This window comes from Mustela nigripes, chromosome 10, assembly GCF_022355385.1.
Source record: "Mustela nigripes isolate SB6536 chromosome 10, MUSNIG.SB6536, whole genome shotgun sequence".
Classification (NCBI taxonomy): Eukaryota; Metazoa; Chordata; class Mammalia; order Carnivora; family Mustelidae; genus Mustela; species Mustela nigripes.
The window spans coordinates 35,048,527-35,060,228 of NC_081566.1; the positions used below are offsets into that span (position 1 = coordinate 35,048,527).

An 11,702-nucleotide genomic window follows, 5' to 3' on the forward strand; every position below is an offset into this window, starting at 1 on the left:
CAGGGTGAGGGCCACGGACAGCCTCATGCGGGGCTCTCCTACTCACCCCCACACCCCTTCTGGCAGGGGGGGCCTGCTGGCCAGAGCAGCTTGGAGGAAGCCCAGGCAAAAATCTCATTGACTCCAATGAACTTGGGCGCCCTCCCCCTAAGCCTTCCCCTGATGGAGAAGCAAGGCAGCTCCACGGAGCCTTGGCACGCACTGCCCTCTTCTCACACAGCTGGGGCTAGGCAGGGGCTTGGGGGCAACTTGCTTTCCTGAGTGAGAGGAGTGGGACAAGCTACCTGGAGAAGCACCAGCCATGGCTCACTCCCAGCCCCAGGAGAAGGGGGTAGACAGGGAGACCAGGCGCAAGGAGAGAGATGCAGGTCTGCGGCGTGGCAGTTAGACCCGGGGCCGACGGCAGGGCTGGGTGGTGAGGGGAGACTGCAGCAGTAGCGAGCTTATTTTTAGCTGTTGGTACAGAGGGGCTGAGTAGCAGTTCTAGGCCCTGGGCGGGAGGCCAGGTTGCAAATGTCCCGTGTGTGGGCTGGGAGCCCAGTGACACTACGGATCATCACAATGGCCACAAGGTGACTGACGCCATCACCTGCGGCAGAGGGGTGGGGGGCAAGGTTCCCAGAGGAGCAGGACAGCGGAGGAGCCGGCAGGGGCTTGTCAGCAGGTCCCCTTTCCCTTTGCTTTAGGTTCAAAAGACTCAATGGAGATGAGTGTAGCAGAGAAGGCATCAACAGCACAGGCCCCCGTGTTCCCCTCATGTTCTCTGAGACAGAAAAAGCCACACAGTTTCCGTCTTTAGCCACCACGCCTCACCTTCCAGATGAGTGCTGCATGGACACTGGCCACGGAGATGCCTGGGATGTCCCTCAAGAGTAAGATGCCCTTTCATATGACCCTTCTAGGCAGCTCAGGTTCCTAGCAAAATAAACACAGAGCATGGCCGGTCTTAGAGGGGGGCAAGAGTTACAGATAGGGTTTGACCTTGGGGCCACGTCCCAGGCTCTCCCCCGGCCAGATAGCACACAGAGATGTTTACTGGATCAGAGAATAAAGATCCCAACACTGCACCACCAGAGGCTGTGTCCAACCTTATTCTGCTTTCCACTCTGTGTCTTCTTCGTCCAACCACGTATGATGGCCTGGCACCCAGGACCCCACACTCCAAATCTTCAGGGATGAAACTACTGCTCAGCACTAAGTGAGCAGGAAGAAGAGGAAAGAGAACAGCCAGCACCAGGTATCCGTCTCTCCTCTTGCTTCTTTGGACTTCTGATATCCAGTCTTATACCGTCTTGGGGTGGGGTGGGGGGTGGTACTTGGATGTAAATCCTAATTTCCTCATCAGCTTTGGGAACAGTCCCCACCTCTCACCTCCGCACAGCTCCCAGCCCACACCGTATCTCTGGGTGAATGAGAAGACCCCTGTCTGGAGGAGCCCAGCCACAAGCCAACACAAAGCCTGCCTGGTGGACAACAGGTTAGGTCACAGCCCTCACCAGCCCCCTCGGCCAGGTGCCCCTGTGCCTGCACCGCCAATCACAGCGGCCATGTTTGGCCCCACACCTCAAATGGGAAACAAGTCTCTGATGGAGAACATAAAGAATTCCTCATCTCCACCGTGAGACACAACTATACTAAGATTCCTCTGACTTCAAGGGAAGACTAGATCTCCACGCCACCCCCACTCCCGAGGTACACAGCCCATCCTCTCTGCTGAGGCGCTAGCTGGAACACTCTCCCAGTCTTCACACGAGAGAGGGAGCAGCTGGTCAATGATGATTATTAATTAACTGGACACAGCCACCTCAGAGCCTAGCATCAAGCTTATCAAAAGGGCATCCACGCCGGCACAGGCGCTGCTGATGGTCAGACACGGGGAGGTCAGCAAGTCACCCTGCCGGCTCTCAGCCTCTTGCCTTCCACCACCCCCCAATGCCAGTGCTCAGGAGTAATTTGTAGCCTGACCTCTGACGCATGCACCAAAGCCTGGAAAACCTAACTGACCTACTTAAGGTCACATGACCAGTTAGCAGGACACATAGACTGGGCCCCTTTTTTTGCTTTCTTCTCTTCTCTAGCACTTAACCAGTAATTAAAAACTCATCTCTAAAAATTTGTATCCAAAGATATATCTTAAAATGCAAAATATCAGTATCCCTCTAATGATGAGAAAAGGTACAAAATTTAGGTTACATACTTGGTGTACATCAAGCTGCCCAGTGGCATGGTCCCTTCTCTTTACCAATGTCCCCATTTATGAGGTGACCTATATAGAAAAAGCCTAGTGACCAGTTAGTTGAGCTGAGAGTTGCACTGCAAGGGCCATCCCTCTAGCAACCAAAAAAAAACAAAGGAACCCAGATGAAGAGGAGGTCCCAGGGAACTGCGTCCCTGATTAAGACACAGGGTAAGACCCTGGACATAGCGCTGACCCTTTCCTGACTGGCCTAACCACCCGCTCTGGTAAGATGGAAGCAGTCAAGAAAGATGACCAGGGAGTATCAACAGCTCTAAGGTGCAAAGGGATATGGTTGTCTTTACCACCCGAGCTTATATCAGTACCAAGAGCAACCGCAGCCCCTTCAAACACAAAGAACAACTCTGCCCGGCGCACCCACCTCCCTCCTAGAACACTGAAGCTCCTGGAAGGGTGCAGTCCAGGGAAGAGGGAAAAAGAGAACCCACGTGGCCCTTGGAAGGGCCTGAATCAGGACCTCAGACCACCAGGGACAGTCCTGAATCACAACACCGGAGGGCCTCGGGACTCATGGGAGGACTCCAGTGGGATGCCAATGCCCTGTCCTTCCCCACAGTGGGTGACATTCCTCCTGGCACAGCCTCCATACATCCCTGGGATTTGTGGGTGACAGGAACTTTAGCCCCTCCTCCCACCCCAGGATCTGGCCGAGGATTAAGTCTGCAGTCCCAAAGCTTGGCTCCTCCAAGCCTCTCCCTGAGTCGCTACACCTGCTTCTCAAGTAGACTTGCCAACTGAAGATGGGTCAAGTCCTCCAGTCCCAACCAGTCAAAACCTCTTAATCATGGGCACCAACACCTTCTTCCTCCCGAAAAGGAGCTTCTTCATTTCCCAGGCACCCACCAATACCTGGTCCTGAGGCCTGGGGCTGCTTTTCTCCTCCCTTCTGTCAGTCCCTGATCCCAGATCTTAGCTGGAGATTATTTTCAAGCTCCATCAAAGCCCACAATTCACAAGTGAAAAAGGACCATGATCTGACCCAACTTAATCCTGCCTCAGTGGACGCCAAGAGTCTGACTGCAGTAAATAGGGGCCAAGGCCCCATGAGAAGGAGGGGGGTCTCTGAAACTAGAAACTTAGGACCTCCACGGTCCAAACCTCAATGATCTGTCATCCTTCTGCCTGTGAGTTTACTTCATGCCCCTCAAATATTGTAACAACCACTTTTAATATAAAGCTAGGTTAAGGGCACCTGGGTGGCTCAGTGGGTTAAGCCTCTGCCTTTGGCTCAGGTTATGATCTCAGGGCCCTGGGATCGAGTCCTGAGTCGGGCTCTCTGCTCCACAGGGAGCCTGCTTCCCCCTCTCTCTTTGCCTCTCTGCCTACTTGTGAGCTCTCTGTCAAATAAATAAATAAAATCCTTTTAAAAAATTTTAAATAAATAAATAAAGCTAGGTTAGGTTCAATTCTGGGTCACCAACCCTACTTGGTCCTTGCCCACCTGATCTCCAGTTCTTCCCTCAGGGCCAGCATCACCAGCCACTCCTACAGACCTGCTCATACTTCAGAGGCCCAGCAATGAACTGTCCCTGGTTCCTAGAGTCCTCAGAGATTTCCCTTCCAAAACTCTTCTAGCCCCAACCACAGGATTTCACCTCTAGACCAGCACAATGCAGCAGAACTTTCTAATAGGAGGAGTATATGCTTCTGTGCTATCCAGTTCAGCAGCCAGTAGCCACATGTAGCCACTGGAGACTTGAAAGGTGGCTAGCCGATTTTCTATTTATTTTTTTTTAAGATTTTATTTATTTATTTGACAGAGAGAGATTACAAGTAGGCAGAGAGGCAGGCAGAGAGAGAGGAGGAAGCAGGCTCCCTGCAGAGCAGAGAGCCTGATGCAGGGCTCGATTCCAGGACCCTGGGATCATGACCTGAGCCGAAGGCAAAGGCTTTAACCCACTGAGCCACCAAGGGGTCCCTGATTTTCAACTTAATTTAGATTAATTAACATTAGTTTAAATAGCCATGCAAGGGTATTGGCTGCCATACAGGACAACACACACTGCATCTGTTAATGCCTTCTCCGAATCAGTTTCTTGACCCCTCAAGTTTTAAGGCACTTTATGTGACCAAGCATATAGCAGGATGCTCAGTGAACTGTTAACAACCTATAAGCAAAGGAGATATAAGAAGCTAATTTGGGGCACCTGGGTGGCTCAGTCAGTTTAAGTGTCCGACTTGATTTCAGCTCAGGTCACAATCTCAGAGCCGTGAGATCAAGCCCTACCTTGGACTCTGTGCTGGGTCTGGAACCTGATGGAGATTCTCTGTCTCCACCTCTGCCATTTGCCCCACCTCATGTTCTCTTCTTCTTCTTCTTCTTTTTTCTTTTAAAGATTTTATTTAGTTGACAGACAAGAGATCACAAGTAGGCAGAGAGGCAGGCAGAGAGAGGAGGAAACAGGCTCCCCGCTGAGCAGAGAGCCTGATGTGGGACTCGATCCCAGGACCCCGGGATCATGACCTGAGCTGAAGGCAGAGGCTTTAACCCACTGAGCCAGCCAGGCACCCCTCTCTTCTTCTTTAAAAGAGGCCATTTTAGTGAGTGAAACCTTCCTCACCATGCGATTTCATCTAGCAAACCCCATCTGGGAACAGGGCCCTCACATAGCCGTGCTACCCAGCGTGCTACCCAGGAGGTATCCAAGCATGAGGTGTGCCAGTGGGATGCTGCCTGTCCTTCGCGGCTGTGGGAGCTCCGTGCCTCCCTGTGTGTCCGGAACAAGCACATGAGGTTCCGATTATCTCCCCTTCAGAACACCAGAGGAAGCCCCACCACAGTGACACACAGTGACCTGGGGAGGGAGAACCACTGGAGAAAGGAAAGGAGAAGACATCACAGGACCTTGTTTTCTCTCTAATCCACGCAATGGAAAGATAAACAGAGGTAAGGTATGACAACATTCTATATTTTGTAAAGCAACAGCACCCTTCAACTAATCAGAGTCATGCAGCAGAGAGGGACAACAGTGCCAGCTTTAATTAAATTTGTTCAGCTAATACCCAAGAGTCACCATGACACAGTGAAGCAGGAAGCAGCTGAGGAACCCCAGGGGGCATACAGCCAATTATTACACAAGTGGGTTGAGACTAGGTGTCCTTACCAAAGAAACAGTTAATATGGTTCCTACGTTCTTCTACAAAAAATAATAAGATTTCTTTCAAACACTCCCTAAAAGGTGTGGAGGTGGCATGCATATATATATATATATATATATATATATATATATATATATATTTTTTTTTTTTTTAAGCTGGTTACCTGATTTAAAACTCATGAAGCTGCTGAGTTGGTACATAAGCTGCCCCTCCAACTTCGGGGGTTACTGCTGGGGATGCAATAAATACCCACCCGGCACCCCTTTGCCCAACAGCCCAACAATAAATACCGAACAGTCAAGGGGGTCAGAGAGCAGCTCCTGAGGCTTGAGGAGCTCTGGAGCAGCAGCCAACCCCAGGTCTGGGCCTGTGGACGCCACTGCAGTTATGAAGTGGGAAGGGGCCTGAGACAGGGAGTCGGGCGTCCCAAGTTCTAATCCTGCCTCGGCCAAGTGCATGGCTCTATGACCTCAAGTGATTTCTGCTCTGGGTCCTGGTTTTTTCATCTGCAAGACAAGGGGGTTAGATGAGATGACCTCTGAAGTCCCTTCCGGCTCTGAGCAAGTGCGAGTATGACTCAGAACGTAGCAACAGCAGCCAGGAGAGATGGCGAGGTGAGGTCACGGCACCCACTAAAAGCCCTGATATGTTAGCTCTGTGAGGTGGAGGTAGAAAAGCAGCAGCACAAGATGGGACTTTTTGTTTTTTTTTAAAGTACTGATTTCCCTCAAGAGGGCTAAGAGGTCACCAGACCTCTTAACCACAACCTCCCATCCACTCTCGGAGCCGTGAAGCAGCAGAGATCAGAACCCCATCCGAGACCGTGCCCCAGTCCTCCTACAGCTCCTGTCTCAAATCCCCAGGAACGACCTAACACACGTAGAGTAAAGGTCTGATCCCTTTTTCCTCAGTCACTTTCCCAATGGGGCAACCCATCCTAGCCCACAACATCCAGCCCCCTTGTTTTATAATCAAAACACTCCTGGTTTTGAAAACCATTCCACTGCTCAGCACCTAAGGTTAAGTTCATCAAGATTCAACATCTAGAAATCTCTTTGGTGTATGTCTCAAACAGGATTCTTTGGACCAGATTCCCCCCACAAGCTGTAATTATGTCTTAGCCAATATTTGGATATGGAAGTGCTGTCGACACTGCTGTCGGTCTCGGAATGCCTCATACCTTCTTTCTTCCACTATTATTAAGTTTTTACACAAAGATGTGTGGGAATCTGCAATTTAACAGTTGAGTCAACTTATAAGATCTGGGTGCAGACTGCCTGTCAAAACAGACTGACTTCAATCTTCACCCACTTCTTACCTGAGAAAGATGAATTATGAGTGCTATTTAAAACACTGCCAGATTTTTCCTTTCAAAACTATTTACAGAAGGGGAATATCCAAATCTCAAGGGGGTCAGAGAGCAGCTCCTGAGGCTCATAACAAGAACAGAAATCTAAATTACAACAGAAATCTGAATTGCCACTCTTAAACATTTTAGCGTGTGGTTTTCTGTGTCATTATATAGAATAAAAAGAAGTGGAGAGCTTTTGTTCTGAAGTCTTTATACAATATTTCAGCTATCCAAGGGAATGAACAGCCTTCGTCCCCAAACTGCTGATGGGTGAAGGCAGATGGCCTCTCAGAGGGATAGAAAACTCTCCCAGAAAGAACGGCTGTCACGTCCTCACCGGTACAGGTTAACTGTGGTCAGAGTCTTCACTCAACTCTACTCCCCAAGGTCAGAGCCACAGTTAAACCACCACTCCTCCTCCCGGTCCCCGCTTATGACTATGGAAAAAGTGGTCTAAGGCACAACCACCAAAGAGTCCACAGCAACAGCTTAGAGTAAAAGCCGAACAATCTGACAGTGCTGGGGCTAGCTGAAAGCTCTCCCCACCCAAGGAGGATGCAAGCATCAAGGAAATAATTTTAGAGGCCTTAAAATCTGGAAATCGGATCTGCTTGCTCTCTGCAACTGCAAAGTGCCAGAGTTTTATTACATTTTATTATATATTCCAACAGTTCCACCCATCACACCTATCTGAGTTTTGTATTAATAGCTGAAATACAGCTGGTTGGGGATGGGGGGGGCAGCCAGGGGGAGGAGAAAAATATAACACAGGAAGTATTTTTCTCCTCCTCCAATCATTAAGACGCCCCAGGGGAAACAGGCCTGTTTGTGTCACCTTTAGAGATGTGGTTTGATCTGAAACCTGTCTGAGGGGAAAACCTTTTTAGTGACCCTGAACACTGGCTCACACAGCACTGGGGACCCACCCATCTCAGCAGACCTCCAAGTCCATTCTGTTTAACTTCTGAAATAGGTATTCTCTCTTAAATCCTCATCCCCACCCCACCCCCAACCACCACACCCCCTTAAAAAAAAAAAAAAGAAAAAAGAAAAAAGAGGTTGGGTTTCCTCAGCTCAAGGATAACGCTCCCTCCTACTGTCCACCAATCGCCTATGTCCAGGGCTCAAGCGGCCATCCCCGATTTGCGGCATCAGCACCCGGCCCAGCCGCGGTTTAGAGACCGGGTTCACAATGATCAATGGAGCTATGGAAACAGCAGACATCGCGCCGGAGCCTGCTGGCCTCCCATCTGGAGCCTCACAGGCACTGAAGGTAGGAGGAGAGCCTGCTCTCGGATCAAAACAGTCCCTCCCCCGCGCCCGGGGGGCGGTGTCCCCGCGGAATCTCCAGCCTGGCACCTCCCGGGCCGGCGCGCCCCAAGGCGGCACGGCCGCGCTCGGGAGGCCCAGGGAAGTGAAATCACACATTCCGGCTCCCAAATAAGGAGCGAGGCTAAATAAACCTCAGCGATCCGACTTCTCCAAACTAACCGACCAACCAGCTCAATGAGTAATGGGCCTTTTGTGCCCGCAGAAAGAAAGAAAGGAGGGACGAGAGGATGGGGAACCACAACCCCCGAAAATCACTTCCTTGAGCCGGGGTGAAATTAGCAGAAGTGGTCCCGAAGCCAACCGTTGCGCCTCGGCTGGATCCCGCTCAAACCCCAAAATGGCAGAGTCCTCACGAGTCCTTTCGGGTCCCGCCACTCACACCCGGAGGTGACCGGAAACTCGGTCGGGCGGCGTGGTCCTCGCGGACCTGACCTTCCCCGCGGCCCGCCGGCCCCTTGCCGCGCACTTGGCTCCGCTCGGGCGCCGGGCCCGGCAGCGGAGCCGCCGCCACTCCTCGGCGACCGGGTCGGGCTGACACGGGGTCCGGGGAGGGTCGGCGCGATCGCGCCCGGCGACTGTACGCTCCGGCCGCTCCGAGCGCGGGGGCGGGGGTCGTCCCCGGGAGCCCCCCCCCCCGTGCCCCTCCTCCCCTCCCCCGGCCCCCGAACTTACTTTTAGGGCGAATTTCTCCTGGGTCCTCTTATTGAAGATCTGCAAAACTTTCCCGTTGATGCCCAGTCCCAGGACCTGGGTGGTGACCTTGTAGTCGTCGATGATGGCGTTCTTCTTGATCTGCAGGCTCGACTTGACATGGAACTGGGGAAACTGCTGCGGGGGCAGCGGCGGCGGCTGGGCCGGGGGGTGAGGCTGGGCCGGGGCGGGGGGCTGCGGCGGCGGCGGCGGCGGCGGGTTGGGGAACAGCACCGGCGGGGTCTGGCCTTGGGAGTTGGACAGCATGGTGCCCGGAGACGCGGGAGCAGAGGGGGTAGGGCCCGCGGCCGCCCCCTCCTCCGGCTCCGGACGGGGTCCCCGCCACCCCCCGCCCGGCTGCGAAGTTTGCTCCGGGCTGGAGCCGGCTTCCCCGCCCCGGCCCGGCTCCAGGCTCGGCGGGTCGCGGGGCTCCGTGGGTCCCGCCGTGCGCCGCTGCCGCCCACCAGCCCTCCTCCCTCCCTCCCACCCTCCCCCCGGGGGCCTGGCGCTCGGGGGACCGCGGGACGGCGGGGGCCCGGCCCGGGGGGGAAGCGGCCGCGCGACAATGTACCCAGCCCGGGGGCCGGCGGCCGCGTCACAGCTTCGTCTGCGTCCGGGGCCGATCCTTAAAGGGGAGGGTCGGAGAGGCTGGGCTTGGGGAGGCGGGGCGGGGCCGGGGAGGTGTGGGCGTGGGGGAGGGGCTGGCCTTAAAGGGGAGGACGCGAGGCATCCGGAGTGCGGAGGGCGGGGGCTGCGGGCTTGGGGCTGGGGGTGCTGAAGGGCAGGGAATGGGGGCTGAGAAAGCCAAGTTCGTAACGGATCCGGGCCGCGCAAAGGGAAGAGGGAGGTGTATGAAAGTGGCTGTATAATTCAGATGGAAGAGCCACTTTCTTCCAATTGTGCGTGTCTTTTAGACCGCAGCCGCCAATTGGGAGACGGGGTGTATTTTGAAGGCGAGGGGTAGCTGACTAGTGTTAGCCACTGGAGATCTCGGGGTGAGCAGGAGTGACCGAAAATTACCGAATTACCGAGGGCCTTCGTCCTCAACATGGGTGTGAGGCAAATATTAAATATTTTCCAGACCATTTTCCTCTGAGTGTTGCACTTTTCTCATACATTTGTTTTTCAGTTAAAGATTTATCCCTGTGTAACTATGAAGAATGTAGCAATTATAACTTTGAACTTTTTTTCACGTAAATGAGCTTTAAAAAAAAGTAAAATGAAATGAAATAAAAAGGAAACTGAGTGGGAAAAGGCTAGACTGACCTTCAGACTTCCTGTGTGATCCTGACCCAGCCATTTCTCCTCTCCCTCAGTGGGAAGAATAGCAGTACCTTTCCACCAGGTGTGGAGAGAATTAGATAAGACAACGCAACAAAAAGGAAGGTCTGGGAGCTAGGTTCTGATCTGCAGCGTGGAGGAGTTAGTCCCTGAACTGGCACCATTAGGAGAAATGGGTATTTTTTTTTTTAAAGATTTTATTTATTTATTTGACAGACAGACATCACTAGTAGGTAGAGAGGCAGGCAGAGGTGGGGGGAGCAGGCTCCCTGCTGAGCACAGAGCCTGATGTGGGGCTTTATCCCAGGACCCTGAGATCATGACCTGAGCTGAAGGCTTTAGCTCACTGAGCCACCCAGGTGCCCCAGAAGTGGGTATTTTTAAGAAGTCGAGCTCTAGTCCAGATTAGCCCTATACCTCTGAGGAAGATACCAAGGATCTAGCTGGGCCTATAGCAGCCCAGGGCAGGTGACTGGGGACCCTCTGAATAGAGGCTGCTGTTGGGTGTGGGGGTGATCATCAAACACAAGCCTGCTGACCTCTTCCTGGCTCTGACTGGTAGAACAGTTGAGAAATAAGACAAAGGAACCAGACAGGTGAAGACAAAACTTCAGTGTGATTACTGATAACCCAAAATTTAAAATGGGGCTTGAGCTATGGCCACATGTGGTCCCTAATGTGTCCCCCCAACACTCCAGAAGGAGTGAGAGGTGGAGCAAAAGGCAGGAGTTACCCTTCCAGAACAGTACAATTCTTTCCAGGCTGAGCAGCAGAGTTCATTCCATGGGGCTGGAAAGGAGACAAAGATATTGGCTCTTTCGAAGCTGAGTGAATTTAGGGGACGAACTAACTGTGTACAAGGGGCCGTGCCCAGCCTCACAGGGGTAAGTGGTGTTAATCAATAGGGAAGAAAACAGGCAGGTATAATAAAACAATGTGGCGAAAGCGGCATAGACACGGGTTGGGAGCTGAAGGTGGAGGGATTCGCCTCCCAGCTGCAGCAGCTGAGGGCAGATGTGGTTAGAGTCCCCCCCACACCCCACCCCCCGATTCTTCAAAAACACAGAGACCACCTCAGGCCACAGAGTTTGGAGACCGCCTTCCCCTCTCAGGTCACCAAGGCACACATGGAAGATACCCAGGGACTGAGAGAGGGACAGAGGCAAGCATGGGGAAGTAGAAAGCTCCAGCAGCTCAGCTGCTCAGGCTCTTTCTCTGCTGATGAAAGGTTCCTGGTCTGGGGCTGCTCCCAGCTCTGAGTTGGTCTTTTTCTGTCCACAGAAGAGTGTCACTGGGGGCTTCCCAGTGCTTGGCATTGAGTTTTCACCTGCTTCTCTCCACATGGCTAGAAAGAAGATAAGCTCTTCACCCTTTCGGAGATAGAAAGGCACAGGGGAAAGAGAACAGAGTTTTAGAGACAAGTGACCTGAGTTCAAATCCATCCTCAAGTTGGATTACCATGAGTAAGCCGTTTAACCTCTCTTTGTATCTGAACAAATGAGAAAAACAATAACCTTGACTTTCAGGGCTGAGTGAGAATTTAATGAGCTCCTATTTAAGAGAACCCTTCATAAACTATAAATTATCAGGAAATATTATTATTATTATTATATTATATGTTATTATATAATATTATATTATATATATTAATATGTTATATTATATATTAATATATTTAATATATATTATATA

At 52.1% G+C, this 11,702-nt stretch overlaps 1 protein-coding gene and 1 long non-coding RNA gene across 2 annotated transcripts in view; one reads left to right on the top strand and one right to left on the bottom strand.

The window, feature by feature from the left end:
* MAPKAPK2 (MAPK activated protein kinase 2) overlaps nt 1-9,187 on the bottom strand; it is a 44,569-nt gene extending 35,382 nt beyond the window's left edge. The window contains exon 1 of the mRNA XM_059413030.1: nt 8,712-9,187. Coding sequence (XP_059269013.1) covers nt 8,712-8,996 — 285 coding nt within the window. The 5' untranslated portion in view covers nt 8,997-9,187. The remainder of the gene's footprint in view (nt 1-8,711) is intronic.
* Nucleotides 7,531-11,702, top strand: part of LOC132025573 (uncharacterized) — a 12,490-nt gene continuing 8,318 nt past the window's right edge. The window contains exons 1-2 of the long non-coding RNA XR_009406646.1: nt 7,531-7,680; nt 7,829-7,980. This is a non-coding gene — a long non-coding RNA (uncharacterized LOC132025573). The remainder of the gene's footprint in view (nt 7,681-7,828; nt 7,981-11,702) is intronic.